Raw genomic sequence first — 13,635 nt, 5'->3', positions numbered from 1 at the left:
CCCGAAGAAAAAGAAAAAGCCCTCAAATCACGTCACACGGTCACATCCACACGAACTATATTCAAAGAATCCAACAACCAATTCGCTGATCCCAAGTCTGCATACGTGATGGCATACGTGTCATCGCGGCTCGGCTGGGCGCGCACGGCACGACCGGCCAGCCCCGTTCCACCACCCATTGACCGCCCTTTTCCACGTGTTCCTACCATTCCCGTCCGTGCGCTGCACCCAGCCACCCGGCCCACCCGGCCGCCAAGTCCCATTCAACTCTGACCGCACCAGAGCGCGCGCCCGCCCGCCTACATATGCAGCGCGCGCGCCCGCCGTGTCTCGCCGTCTGACAGCGCCCGCCGATCAAGCTCGCTCGCCCGCCCGCACCGACGACCAGGAAGAGGATCGACCGATGGAGCACGGCGAGGGGAGGCACGAGGCGGCGCTGAGGGCGGTGCAGAGGGCGCCGGCCAAGCCGTGGCGCGGCGCCGGCGCCCCGCCGCCGCCCAGGGTGTACCGGGTGGAGCCCCGGGACTTCCGGGAGCTCGTGCAGAGGCTCACCGGTGCCGGCACGGCCACGACGGGCGCGCCGGCTCGTGCAGAGGTTCACGCGGCCGCGGCGCACGGGGGCAGGGAGGCCGCCCCCGTGGAGCAGTTCGACTACTCGTCGTGGTTCTCCGCACCGCTGCTTAGCCCCGCGTCCATGCCGGCCGGCATGGACGGACACCATGGCGCTCTGCTGTAGGAGGAGAGTGGTACCACGGTCGCCGCTCGGCACTTGTAAAATCGAGCTAAATGCCACAGCTCCATCGCTTCTTCCCTTCTCATTATTTTCTTTCAAGGGAGATGACACAGGACAGTGCTTACATGGGATGACACATGACAGTATAATTCTTTATGCATAATAAATGAATTATTAGTTTGCTCTGCAATTCTCTGTTTCGTTCATGGGATGACACATGACAGTGTTTTATTTGATGTAATTAAGTTCTCCCTCTATCTCAAAATAAGTGTCGTTGATTTAGTACTGCTTGCCTCGGATCCAAAATATGCGTCGTGATTTTATTGTAAGTTTAGTTCAAACTTCAACTAAACTCACCACAGTTATTTTAGATCAGATGGGGTACAATTTTAGTGTAAAGCGGTATTAAGTCAATAACACTTATTTTAAGACGAAGGGAGTATATGTTTCTATGGAGTAATTATCCGTTTCTCTTGAACCCAATGATGACATATGCTTTGCTTCCTGCAGGCGTGTGATTATTCGGATCATCATTAGCTAGACTTTGTTATACTTTTATGATTGGCAAGATGAAGCAGTCGTCCTCGCTGATAGAAAATTATAGTTAGATGCCTAGAGTGTGGCATGTGGAAATTGTGTTCAAAAGTGACGTGGTTGGCGCCTACCCTTTTCTTCATCTCTCACATTTTCTCATCCTACTTGCGTTTTTCTAGACCAGGGAGTCATTTTGTAAACAAATTGGTCTTACAAAAATACCTCTTTACAAAAGGGCCCAAGGAAAATTGTTCGCATGGCGCGCGGGTGCTGGTTCACATCGCAGGAGCTAGCACGGCCGAAGACACCGAGAACAATCCAAAGCACGGACGGTCGACATGGAGAAGAAAGGGAAGCTCTTTTATCACCGTGGAGATCAGACATTGGCGAGGAATTTCAGTAAAGTAATTTTCTGTCACAGAAAAGAGAGGATCAAATATATAGGGACGCTCATAATCTTGTGAAATTTACCACATTCGAAGAAACAGCAAGACCCAAGGGTAACATATCATAGTACATATCTCTCTGCTTATTTGTTCATAGTTCATAGCGATTCTGACACCCAGGAGGCGACGACATTACAGCTGATTAAACCATCGGGGAAGAAACATACGTTCGTATAGTCGTATCGTATGCCTCCTCTGCATATCACGCTCGCTACATAATGTGGTGCTCACCGGCGCCATCGATGACCTTGGAGCCGCCGAGCTCCCCGTACGTACGTACGACCGATCAGCACTCAGCAGTAGGCGACGCACTTGGTCTTGCAGTCGACGGTGCAGCCGCCGCCGCCGCCGCCGCCGCCGTACCCCTTGCCGGCGCCGCTGTAGGAGGAGAAGCACTTCTTGGGGCACGTCAGCTTCTTCCTGTAGCAGGGGCCCTTCTCTGAGCAGACGGTGGTGGACGCCGCCACGCCGCCGCGCGAGTACCCGCCGTCGGGCCCGCCGTAGCCCCCGCCCCACCCGCCCCCCATCCCCGGCACGTTGAACCCCGGGATGGTGCCGATGCCCGGGATGGCCGGCATCCCGCCTCCGCCTCCAGCGCCGCCCGACCCCGGAAGCTTGGTGGCCGGCGGCATGTACGGCTTGGCAGGCTTCTTGCCGGCCGCCGGGCCCGAGGGGTGCTTGGTCTTCGCCTGGGCGGCGCTGCTGGCGACGTCGCGCGCGGCCAGGGCGGGGGTGCACGCGAGGGCGAGCAGCAGGAGGAGGGCGGCGGCGCGGCGAACGCCGGCCATCGTGGGGTCGAGCTTGTGTTGTGCGCTTTTGACGGGGTGCTAGCTGCCGGCCGACTTGCCGCGTCGGTCGATGGTGTGGCGTGGTACCATGTGGGCTACCCGGGGCTGCCATTAAGTAGGGGACGGGGACGGGGCGAGATGGTCGATCGGCTTGGCGCTGTGCGCGCGAGAGCGACGGGTCTGCGAGATGCGCATTGAAGGAGCTAGCGGCGGGCGTGTGAGAGACGATCGGGGAGGTTGGGGCACTCACAGCGTCCACAGTGAGACAGCGGCAGCGGCAGCGTACGTAGGCTCGGCGGAGTGAGGCATGGCATGTGCACATTTATGGCGCTCGCAGTCGCAGGGCGGCGTGGCCGGCCGGCCGGCCGGCCGTCCATCTCGACCACCGCCACCGGCCGAGCCGAGCACGCCGCCGCACGACTCAGCCCGCTCCCGTGTGCTGCTTCGTACCACCATTCATCGTATCGTCGATTCGTACGTATCGTCCATGGATGATTGCAGTTGCAGGCTAGTTCCGGAGTGGGAAACGGGGCGCGGGAGTCGCCGACAGGGATCATCGTGGGAGGAATTGAAGGCGAGACGGATGACGGTTCAGACTTCAGAGCGTCTCTTATCACCTGCTCGCGATTGGCGTTGGCGCTGCGTGATCTCGCGTGGGCTGCAGCTCTTGGCCGCATTTATTGGCAACCTGAATGAATATGGCTATGGATGAATGCATGGATGGATGGATGATGAGGCTGTCCATTGGTCCAGCAAATCGTATCTGCTCCGAGCCCATGTGCTACCTCCGTCCTCCTTTACTGGTCTCCACTATATTTTATGCCACATTTTTACCATAGATTTAACTAACAAAATGTTGTTTTTGCATGCCATCAAAATTTAGATCATTGAGTACTACGTTAAAATACGAATCAAACGACGTAATTTTTGTTGACATGCATTAACATTTTGTTAATTAAATCGTTGGTTAAAATTTGACACAAATTACAAAGGGGACCAATAAACTAGGACGGAGGTATTAGTGCACACATATTTCTAGAAGAGAAGAAGCCGTCAACAATGGAGGCATGTCACCAAACAATGGAAGGAGCTTTAAAACCACCGTCATCTGCCAGCATGCACCCATAAACCGGATCTACGAACGCCTAAACCGTCTTGATATGTCTGAACACGCAAAAAAGGTCTCCAACCAGGACCCTCTCCGAGCGCATCTGTCCGAATTGTCCTGCACCTCCAAACCCAACACATATGTGGGTCGGATTTGGGGCTGCCCGGACACGTCCGTTATGTCGGACCCAATGAGTCGGACCAATCCAAATCCTCCCAAATCGACCTCCAACCCCTCGCCCCGGCCTGCACTCTTCCTCACTTGTTCTATTTGCGCCTGTGTCGTGCCTTCCTCGTCCTGCCTCCACCCAGACCTCCGCCGCTGGATGTCGTTGCCGCCTCGGATGCCACCTTGACACGTCTTAGGCCGCCCCCGGGGACCCCTTCGCGGCTACTGCAGGCTACCGCTCCAATCCTGTTCCTTCTCATCCTCCGCGGATGGTACATAGCTTCATACATGTGTTGATCACAAAGATTCATACATAGTTTCATCACAAAGAGACCAACATGTGCTGAATGAGAGTTACATGATCATGGGTGCAGGAAAGGCATCCAATGTGCCACGGTAGCTGGACTGAATGGGAGGGGTGAGATTCTATTCACAGCCTTTGTATTGTTGTACTCTGATGTAAGAACTGGTTATTTTTTTCGTTGAGCGATTATATAGTACTCCCTCCGTTCCTAAATGTAAGTCTTTCTAAAGATTTCACTGAAAACTACATACGGTATATAGACGCATTTTAGAGTATAGATTCACTCATTGTGCTCCGTATGTAGTCCTTAGTGGAATCTCTAGAAAGACTTATATTTAGGAACGGAGGAGGTAGAAAGCGGTGAAAGCCCGGTTGTTATATCAGACACTCGTGTTGTGTTGTAACTCGATGGGTTTTTGCCTGCATGCATACAGATGATGATGAATATAACAGCCACGCATGCGGCTTCTGCTGAAGCCTGTAGCGATGCTACTGATGTAAAACCACGACAAGTAAATCGTAACGGAGGGAGTACTACCTAATACAGGACATCCAAGAGACTATTGAGTGTCATAGCATCCACGGCGTGAAACCAACTGCTCGAAAATTCAGTGAACAGCATATCCATACAGCCACAGAAAACATCATATGACTCGACCGTTCTTGCAACATTGCCAACATCGATCACTGAACTTACATTGACTAGCTAGCGGATAAACACTTGGCCATGCCACGATGCAGAGATGGCAAACGCTAAAGAGGATACACACTTGGTCACGCCGCAAGGCAGAGGAGGCAAACACTTGAGAAGTAGAGAGGATACACAAAATGCCACTGAAATGCTCCTCAAAATACCATCTCTTGTACTTGCAGGCGAAAAGACACCACAGAATGACCCTTCCAACTGCATGTCACCTGCATCTAGAACAGTTTCACAAGATTTAGCGGACAATTTGATGTGATAAATATGAAGTGCAGAAACAAATTAGTCTCAGATTGCTTCGGGAATCAATTTTGCGTTTGCAGCAGAGTTAGATTTTTACCTTCAGAGTTCAGAGCATATCAACCCTCTGCTTCATCTTCTTCCACCTTCCCATCTTCCACAAAGCCACCCCCCATCTCACAAATCCAGTCCCAGACCTCCACCGCCACGGGCATCACCGACAGCCGGGCCTGGCGGATGAGCGCGAAGTCCTTCAGCCCCTCCACCTCGCCCGCGGCGGCCGCCTTCTTGATCTCCTCCAGCGACACGGGCCTCCGGAGCTCCCCGACGGCCCGCACGTCCACGGCGCCGCCGGCCGTCGCCTCCCCCTCCCCGCCCTCGTACCACTCCCTGGCGACCTCGACGACGCCCACCACGCGGCGCGACGCGGCGCCGGCGCCCGAGTGGTAGAAGAGGCAGCGGTCGCCGCGGCGCATCGCGCGGAGGCTGTTCATGGCCTGGTGGTTGCGGACGCCGTCCCACGGCCCGACGCCGCCCGGCGCGCCCGCCTGGTCCGACCACGACCACTCCCCCGGCTCCGTCTTCAGCAGCCAGTGCTTGATTGCCGCGGGCGCTGCTGCTTTCTTGCCGTTGCCGGCGGCGGGCGCGGCTTTCTTGCTGACGGGGGTCACGGCTTTCTTGCCGGCGGTGGACGCGGATTTCTTTTTAGCGGCGGTCGCGGTGGGCGCTGCTTTCTTGCTGGCGGCGGCGTCGCCGCGAGCTGCTTTCCTCGGCATCCTGTGAGGGTTCAGGGCTGCGGCGATCGCCGGAGAAGGCAAAGATCTTATATTGGCGGGAAATTGGGCGCTAGGGATTGAGAATGCGCGGGGAATCCCTACCATGGCCATGCTCCCAAAGCCTAAAACGAAACGGCGGTCTAGACTGGGCCGTGCCGGGCTGGGCTCACAACCAAATAGGCCGAGGTAAAGCCCAGTAGGATAACCAGGCCGAAAAAGCACTGAACGAGGTTTGGCGACAGTAGTGTGCAGCTGGGTTTGAACCAAAGAAATGAAACTGAATTCAAACAAAAGTTTGACCAGAATGGTGGCTTGGATTCGAATTCATTCTGTACATGGTACAAACGATGCCTTCCAGTACCAAAGATAGGGCAGTTAATTCAAGCAAAGCTAACAAAAAACGAGGCTATCGAATAACCCAAGTACATTTTCACATCATTGAACTAGTTTCAGAATTATGCGTCTGCGACTGATCGAGGGAAGTATGGCGACACTGACTCGGGGCAACATGAGGATATCTTCGTTAAGTCGACCCGGTTTGGGCTTCTTTTGCCGCCTGATCTTGCTGCTGCTTCTCTGCCCAGTACTTCTGGAGCGGCGGCCCAAATATCACATTCCCAGAAATCACTCCAGCCCTGAGGCATTTTCAAGGCAGAATGACCAAGTTAGAAGCGGGTATGTGACGATAATGAACTACCAGCACAGCACAAAATAGCACTTTCACTGACTGACGACAATTCAAAGAAATAGCCACAGGAACGCACGAGCGATCATAAATGTGTAACAGCATCTGACTAGATCAATGATGTAAGATGCAGTTCTAGGGATGCAACCTTAACAATGTGATGCCCAGTGTACCCGCATGAACCACATTTTACAAGCAATTTTCATCCCAATCTACACATTAAACCTTGTGCCAGCCACATTACTGCAAAAGGACAGATTCCACTACCAATAGCCACTGAACAAAGTAATGTGATTGCAGCATATAACCCAAGACATGCCTTTTTGTACTAGGGCAGTGTAAGTATTTACATTCTTTGAAAAATAAATTGGGATCTTTGGCTCAAAGAGATAAACAGTGGTTCAACGTTCAAGATAGTAATTAGGGTGACCAGGTATCATAATGGCAGCCAGGTCACACAATTAGGAGAAGAGGGGAGAGAACATATAAGGGGGAATTTGGCTGTGAGAAAACTTAATTTCTTTATTACCATATCCAATGGTTCCTCTATAAATAGATGTAGCCTGATAATCGAAACAAAGTATAGCAACCAGATCATCTCCCTAATTGGCTTAAATTACAAGCTAACAGATAATGAAACATTATAAATTATAGATAAGAGATCTTTACGCTTATTGGTGCGTACTGGTGGGAATTTTAGGCCGTGCGGTATAAGGCATTCCCCACACAACAGGAAGCCTGCACTAAGAAATGCTTACTGGTGCTGCTACCATGGAAAAATCCTTTTTCAGGCCAAATTCTCAATCAGAGAACAGAGAAATACCAATAGACTGTCTTTGACAATTGTGCGATGAGACTAGACTGGGTTTGACCATCTGATACTTTTGCGCTACAAAACAGACACCGCCATCTTGTCAAGAACACTAGTACTTGGCAAACAGTAGCAGCAGAACTTCAAGAAAGCACTGCTTTTGACGGGACGATAATTACCCCTTACACAGAGGGTCTCAAGAACAAGCCCCCCAATGGCGATTCGATCTTGCTACCTACAGTTGTTGCGCAGATAATGCCCATTGTGGTGTCGCAACCCCATCTACATCTAACACATGCTCGAAACCAATTGGTTATTACCCTCCCCGCCAGCACGCAGGAACCTCGATCCTGGGCAAGAATCAGCGCTATTTCTCTTCGCAATAGCAAGACGGCGGCTAATCACAGAAATAAAATCCCTTAACTATCGACTCCCGCGGCTGCAACTTGCAAAAAGGATCAAGAACAGCGCATAATATAGGGTCAGCGCTCAAGCTCAAGAACGCATCTAAACAGCGGCAGACTGGCAGGATGCGGCGACGCCGCAACAGATCTACGACGAGATGGTACAGAGAGATGGAGAAAACAGAGGAGAGTGGGGAGGGGGGCTGACTCACACGACGGCGCCGGCGACGAGGGGGAGGGAGAGCCGCATCCTCAACTCCTGATCCCTCTTCTCCGCTCGATTATTTCCTTCACTGGTGGAAAAAAGGCCTTTGGTCGCGGTTCGCAACTGCCATTAGTCGCGGTTGCGCAACCGCGACCAAATAAGCGCGACTAAAGCCCCCCACCTTTAGTCGCGGCTGCTTAAGAACCGCGACTAACGGCCCGTCCACGTGGGCGCCAGGCGGCCGTCGGGGCGGAGGACCTTTAGTCGCGGTTCTTCTGGCCAACCGCGACTAAAGGCCGCCACAGGTTTAGGGTTTTAGCCCCCCCCCCTAAACCTGTTTTCTGTTTAATTTGTATTGTTTTATTTCTTTTGTGCTTTATTTTAATTTTGAAGGAGTTTCATATATTCTACGGTCATACATACATGCATATGAATGTACAATTTCAAATAAATTTGAAATTAGAACCAAAAAGAATTCAAGAGGAATATACAATATATATTCAATATCATCGGATGACCATATACAATTTTGAACAAGTTTCCATACATGATTTAATGCATATAAAGTTCTACGTCCTCGTAATAGTGTTCTCCTTTAGGATGGAGGACTTCCCTGCTGAACCATCCAGCTAGTTCCTCTTGAAGTGGTCGGAAGCGAGCTTCTGGACTAAGCATCCACCGGAGGTTATTCCTCTGAGCATTGGTATCACTCGGAACCCGCTCAGAGGTGTATCTCCGGATCATCTCACAGACATAGTATCCACATAGATTGGTCTCCGGTGGCTGAATATCCCCAGCATTCTTAGCCTTTAACATTTTGAATTCTAGCTCTTTTTTGAATTCACCGACCTTTGTATCTACGAACCGTCTCCAAACCCTACGAGGCAAAGAAAATTAAATGAACAAGAGAGTTATTAATTAGTTACTTGTATTAGGAAATGAACGAAATAGGCCGATCGATATAGAGCGCAAATGAATGAAAATAATTACTTCTGCAGCATTCTTCTCATGCCGCCCCAAAGCTTTGGATCCATATTCACAGAGTCGTGGACGAGACATTCTGAGGTGTTAACTTTAATTACTAGCAGAATCCAGTGGAACCTGCGGACACGATACATGCACAGTACGTCATGCATAACTCATCGATTAGCCGGCCACATACCATGCATGGAGTAAACAAAAGAGAATGTGCTCAAGACAGAAACACTCACTCAAAATGGTAAGGAAATAGAATATCACTTTTGAGTTCCTGCTTTGTAAGAAACTGCCACAGGTCTGCCTCCACGTCGGCGGGGTGACGCTCCAACACATGTCCATTAACGATGTGTGGGTCAATGAACCCAACATCATGGATGTTCCTTACTCTGCATTCCTTAATCTTCATTCTGCATGTATAATAGCGGACACAACAATATAGTTAGGACATATAGTGCAGGCAATATGAACGAGATGGGGTAGAAATTAATAAATCACTTACAGAACGTAGCAACTGATGATAGATTTATCGAGCTCGCGCAGATTGAAAAGCTGGAACAATTCACTCAGTTCAATTTGTACATAGTAATGTTTGAAGTGATGCTCATGTCTAACTTCCGCATAAATATATTCTTTGGCGTTTTTATTTTTTATGTAACCCTTGTACCATTTCAGCAGACCTTTTATTTGTGGAGGTAGATCATTTTCCTGCGCAGGCTCGACGAGAGGCCCATTCTTGACATATGTAATTACTACCTCCTTCACTGGCGCCCCATTAAGTGAAGAAGGGGGGCGGTGGCGGTGGCGGTGGCGAAAGGGCGGTGGCAAAAGGAGGGGGCGAGGAAGGGGTGGGAGAGGGTGTCGCGGTAGAGCGCGAGACGGGGCGGCAGACGACGGCGTCACGGAGAGGGGAGGCGAGGACAACACATTTATAACCCTCGCCGTCCCCTCTCGATCCCTAAAAAAACACCGCGCGCATCGCCGCCCCCCTCGCCACCCCTCTCCGTATATACGTTTTTTTGTTAATTATCAAATTTTACGGGTTTTTTTGTTAATTATCAAGTTTTAAGTTATTTACCGTTTTTGTTAAACTAAGTTATTTACCGTTTTTGTTAATTATCAAATTTTACCGTTTTTTTGTTAATTAACTAGTTAAAAAATTCTCTCTCTCTCTCTCTCTCTGCTCTCTCTCTCTCTCTCTCTCTCTGCTCTCTGCTCTCTCTCTCTCTGCTCTCTCTCTCTCTCTCTCGATCATCGCTCTTTCTCTCTGCTCTCTGCTCTCTCTCTTCTCTCTCTCTCTCTCTCTCTCTCTCTCTCGATCAACGCCGGCGTTGAGGGCGGTGAGGCCGGCCGCCGGCGTTGAGGGCAGCGAGGCGGCGCGGTGGGCGAGGGAGGCCGGCGGGCGGCGTACTAGGGCGAAAGGGGGCGGCGGGCGCCGTACGTGGGCGAGAGGGGGCGGCGGGCGACGGCGGGGCGGGCGGCGGGCGGGCGGCGTCGAGGGCGAGGTCGACGGCGGGCGGCGTCGAGGGCGAGGGCGGCAGGCCTTCGGCGCGGCAGAGAACGAGCGGAGAAATGGAGGCGACGGATCGGGCGGTTGTATTTATAGGCCCCCCCCTTTAGTCGCGGTTGGGGAGGCGACCCGCGACTAAAGGGCCTTTAGTCGCGGTTGGGGAGGCGACCCGCGACTAAAGGGAAACCTTTAGTCGCGGTCGGGGAGGCGACCCGCGACTAAAGGGTAACCTTTAGTCACGGTCCGGGAGGCGACCCGCGACTAAAGGACTTTTTTGGCGGGTTTTTCGTTCCCGCGCGCAACCACCTTTAGTCGCGGTTGGGCAGGCCAACCGCGACTAAAGGTATTTTCCAAATACTTTTTCTTTTTCAAAATCTTAAAAATACAAATAATATATCAAAAAATTCAGAAGAATAAAACTAATTCAATTCAAAATTCTAAAAATACAAATAATATATCAAAAAATTAAGAAAAATAAAACTAATTCAATTCAATATGTTAAAAATACAAATAATATATCAAAAATTAAGAAAAATAGAACTAATTCAATTCAATATATTAAAAATACAAATAATATATCAAAAAATTCAGAAAAAAAAACTAATTCAATTCAAAATGTTAAAAATACAAATAATATATCAAAAAATTCAGAAAAATAAAACTAATTCAATTCAAAATTCTAAAAATACAAATAATATATCAAAAAATTCAGAAAAATAAAACTAATTCAATTCAAAATTCTAAAAATACAAATAATATATCAAAAAATTAAGAAAAATAAAACTAATTCAATTCAAAATGTTAAAAATACAAATAATATATCAAAAAATTCAGAAAAATAAAACTAATTCAATTCAAAATGTTAAAAATACAAATAATATATCAAAAAATTCAGAAAAATAAAACTAATTCAATTCAAAATAATATACCAGAGGCCGGTCGTCGGCTATGGTGGTACGGCCGGACTCTGCAGAGCGTCATGGACTACATCACTCCAAATTTCATGTATCATTCGAAAATGGACACCAAACACATCACGGGTAATATAATTCACATGATCCATTCAACAAAGTTTGGTACAATAAATTATTACACATCATTTCTTCCCTTGTGTCCCTGCTTGCTTACGATTGTGCCGTATCCATGGAGCATCCTCATCATTTAACTTAATGCTTGGGTCGGTGTTCACTTTGAAGGGCGGAATTTCAGCAAACATATTATAATCTTCTGACATGTCTGTCTTGTCCTCCACTCCCACGATGTTTCTTTTCCCTGAAAGAACAATGTGGCGCTTTGGATCATCGCATGATGTATTGATCGTTTTCTTATCTTAACAAAACCCCCCTGCTTGTTCGCATTAGCCACTACGAGGAAATCTTTCAAACCCGTAGTGAACTCGCCGGAGAGTCGGTTACCGTACATCCATTGCCGATTCATCTGCATTATTATAATATAAAATATATAATTAACCATCATGCATTTGTTAAACTAACTAGCTACAAACAATATAAATTAAACAATGAACTGCACACATGCATATTTTATCAATGACACATCAAAGGTTCATCAAGTTGCTAACCGCGATCGAGGAGTGTGGCTTCAACACTTCATGTCATGTTTGTTTCATGCTCTTGGGGCATTTCATCAAACACCTTATGTGCATAAGAGGAACCAAAAGCAAACCTACACCCACTTGTGAAGAGAATGGCTCCAAATGGCTAAGTGTTGGCTGCTGGATGGGTACATATAGGGGAGGGGCTTTAGTTGCGGTTGGCCTGGCAAACCGTGACTAAAGGTGCCCGAAGGCCTTTAGTCGCGGTTGTCCTGGCCAACCGCGACTAAAGACCCTCACGTGCGCCAGCTGGCCACCGAGCGCCCTGGGCCCAGGCCTTTGGTCGCGGTTCACCTCCAGAACCGCGACTAAAGGTCCCATTAGTCGCGGTTCCTACAGCTTCGCGACTTATGGGGCTGGACGGAAGCCTGTTTTTCCACCAGTGGCTTTGCCCCTTTTTCTCTGGGTCTGCGGAAGAAAGGGGAAACTGAGTTTGGGATTATCAATAGCTTTCTCCACCGTTGGATTTCAACGTTGGCAGGTGGGCCGCACGATTGCATCAGGTGGGTAACATCTTACGAACAAATGTTAGTGGCATTGGTATTGCCCTTAAAGAAGAAAGAAAAAGAAATAATACTATAACAAAAAATCAAAATATTAATTTTTGTAAGAAATAATAATAGTGGCATTGATATTCCCTTTACAAGGTAAAGTGAAAAAAATAACAAATAATTATAAAACTTGCACATTATTTGCGTACAAGTTGCGCTTTTTTAATATGCCAGAATAAGCATATAATAGTGATTTCGCAAAAAAAAAGTTTCCTAAATTTAAACTAATTAGTGACATTGAAGCGAATTGAGCGTAACTTAGATGGTTAGGTTCCTTGTGATGGGTAGCAGATCCGCACCGAGCCCCCCGAACCAGTCGTCGTGCGCCCTCGCGGCCACAGCGGAAGTCGAGGTCACCGAAGAAATCCGGGGTCGCTGCCCCGGCGCTAGACCTTGTCCACGGGCCGGGCTCGGGCCTAGATTTCAAGCCCGACGGCCGGGACGGGCCCGGGCCCATTGTATTCGCGCGTTAACGAAGAGGCCCAGCCCGAGGCCCGACGGGCTTTTAGCATGATGGGCTGGGCTCGGGCCCGATTTTTTGGCCCGACAGCCGAGCCGGGCCGGGCTCGGGCCTAGGTTTTTTGCATCGGGCTTTGGTAGGCCCGGCCCGGCCCGACAGATGGCCAGGTATTCCCGGCGCCCATCTCCGCCGAAAGAACCAAGTCGTCCAGCGCCCGCCATGAAACTCCGGCCGGAGATCCCGCAACGCGAGAAAAGATGGGGGCCCCGCCGCCATCAATCGCGCAAGAAGAATGAAGACCTACCACCGCCGTCAGCTTGGCGGCCTTGGGGAGCAGGATTGGGGGAGTAGGGTTGGCGGCTGCGCTAGGTTCCGCCCGTGTCGCCCCTCCCGGGAGCGACGCGGGGGCCTAGCGGTTCGTCAGTCCCCTTATTTCCAAATGTTTTTCTAAGCGATTATTCATTTAGCTCATGCGCAATATAGGGGAGGTATGGAAAGTAGGGGGAAATGTTTCTAGGGTCCTGTTCTAGTCCACAAGTTTAGAAGGGGAGATGTTTTAGGAGAACCTAGGACAGCCCACGCACGTGCACGAGGCAAGGTTCAGGTTGATCTCTCTTGCTGT

The 13,635-nt window shown here is 49.9% G+C and overlaps 3 protein-coding genes across 4 annotated transcripts; 1 reads left to right on the top strand and 2 right to left on the bottom strand.

Annotated features, from left to right (window-relative positions):
• The first annotated feature begins 250 nt into the window (after nucleotides 1-250).
• Nucleotides 251-1,185, top strand: LOC123090647 (VQ motif-containing protein 29). The gene has a single exon (XM_044511965.1). It carries the CDS (start codon nucleotides 404-406, stop codon nucleotides 734-736), a length of 333 nt encoding a protein of 110 aa, XP_044367900.1. The 5' UTR covers nucleotides 251-403; the 3' UTR covers nucleotides 737-1,185.
• Nucleotides 1,186-1,694: 509 nt separating this feature from the next.
• LOC123090646 (translation initiation factor IF-2) lies at nucleotides 1,695-2,599 on the bottom strand. The gene has a single exon (XM_044511964.1). The coding sequence runs from the start codon at nucleotides 2,499-2,501 to the stop codon at nucleotides 2,007-2,009; it is 495 nt and encodes a 164-aa protein (XP_044367899.1). The 5' UTR covers nucleotides 2,502-2,599; the 3' UTR covers nucleotides 1,695-2,006.
• A 2,085-nt stretch (nucleotides 2,600-4,684) lies between these two features.
• Nucleotides 4,685-7,997, bottom strand: LOC123090645 (thymocyte nuclear protein 1). 2 transcript variants are annotated; one of them, XM_044511962.1, is made up of 3 exons: nucleotides 7,913-7,997; nucleotides 5,125-6,435; nucleotides 4,685-5,002 (listed from the first exon to the last, which is right to left on the bottom strand). In XM_044511962.1, the coding sequence occupies exon 2, from the start codon at nucleotides 5,909-5,911 to the stop codon at nucleotides 5,144-5,146; it is 768 nt and encodes a 255-aa protein (XP_044367897.1). In that variant the 5' UTR covers nucleotides 5,912-6,435; nucleotides 7,913-7,997; the 3' UTR covers nucleotides 4,685-5,002; nucleotides 5,125-5,143. The 2 variants fall into 2 exon arrangements, with proteins under 2 accessions (XP_044367897.1, XP_044367898.1); XM_044511963.1 differs by having other exon boundaries at nucleotides 4,685-4,996.
• Between the last annotated feature and the right edge of the window lie 5,638 nt (nucleotides 7,998-13,635).

Source organism: Triticum aestivum, chromosome 4B (genome assembly GCF_018294505.1).
Source record: "Triticum aestivum cultivar Chinese Spring chromosome 4B, IWGSC CS RefSeq v2.1, whole genome shotgun sequence".
Classification (NCBI taxonomy): domain Eukaryota; kingdom Viridiplantae; phylum Streptophyta; class Magnoliopsida; order Poales; family Poaceae; genus Triticum; species Triticum aestivum.
The sequence above is the reverse complement of the archived record's forward strand: the minus strand, read 5'-3'. Positions and strand labels throughout refer to the sequence as shown.

Bases quoted from the DNA above. Each gene is read 5' to 3' on its own strand.
- LOC123090645 (XM_044511962.1), bottom strand. From the start codon at position 5,911: ATGGCCATGGTAGGGATTCCCCGCGCATTCTCAATCCCTAGCGCCCAA.
- LOC123090646 (XM_044511964.1), bottom strand. From the start codon at position 2,501: ATGGCCGGCGTTCGCCGCGCCGCCGCCCTCCTCCTGCTGCTCGCCCTC.
- LOC123090647 (XM_044511965.1), top strand. From the start codon at position 404: ATGGAGCACGGCGAGGGGAGGCACGAGGCGGCGCTGAGGGCGGTGCAG.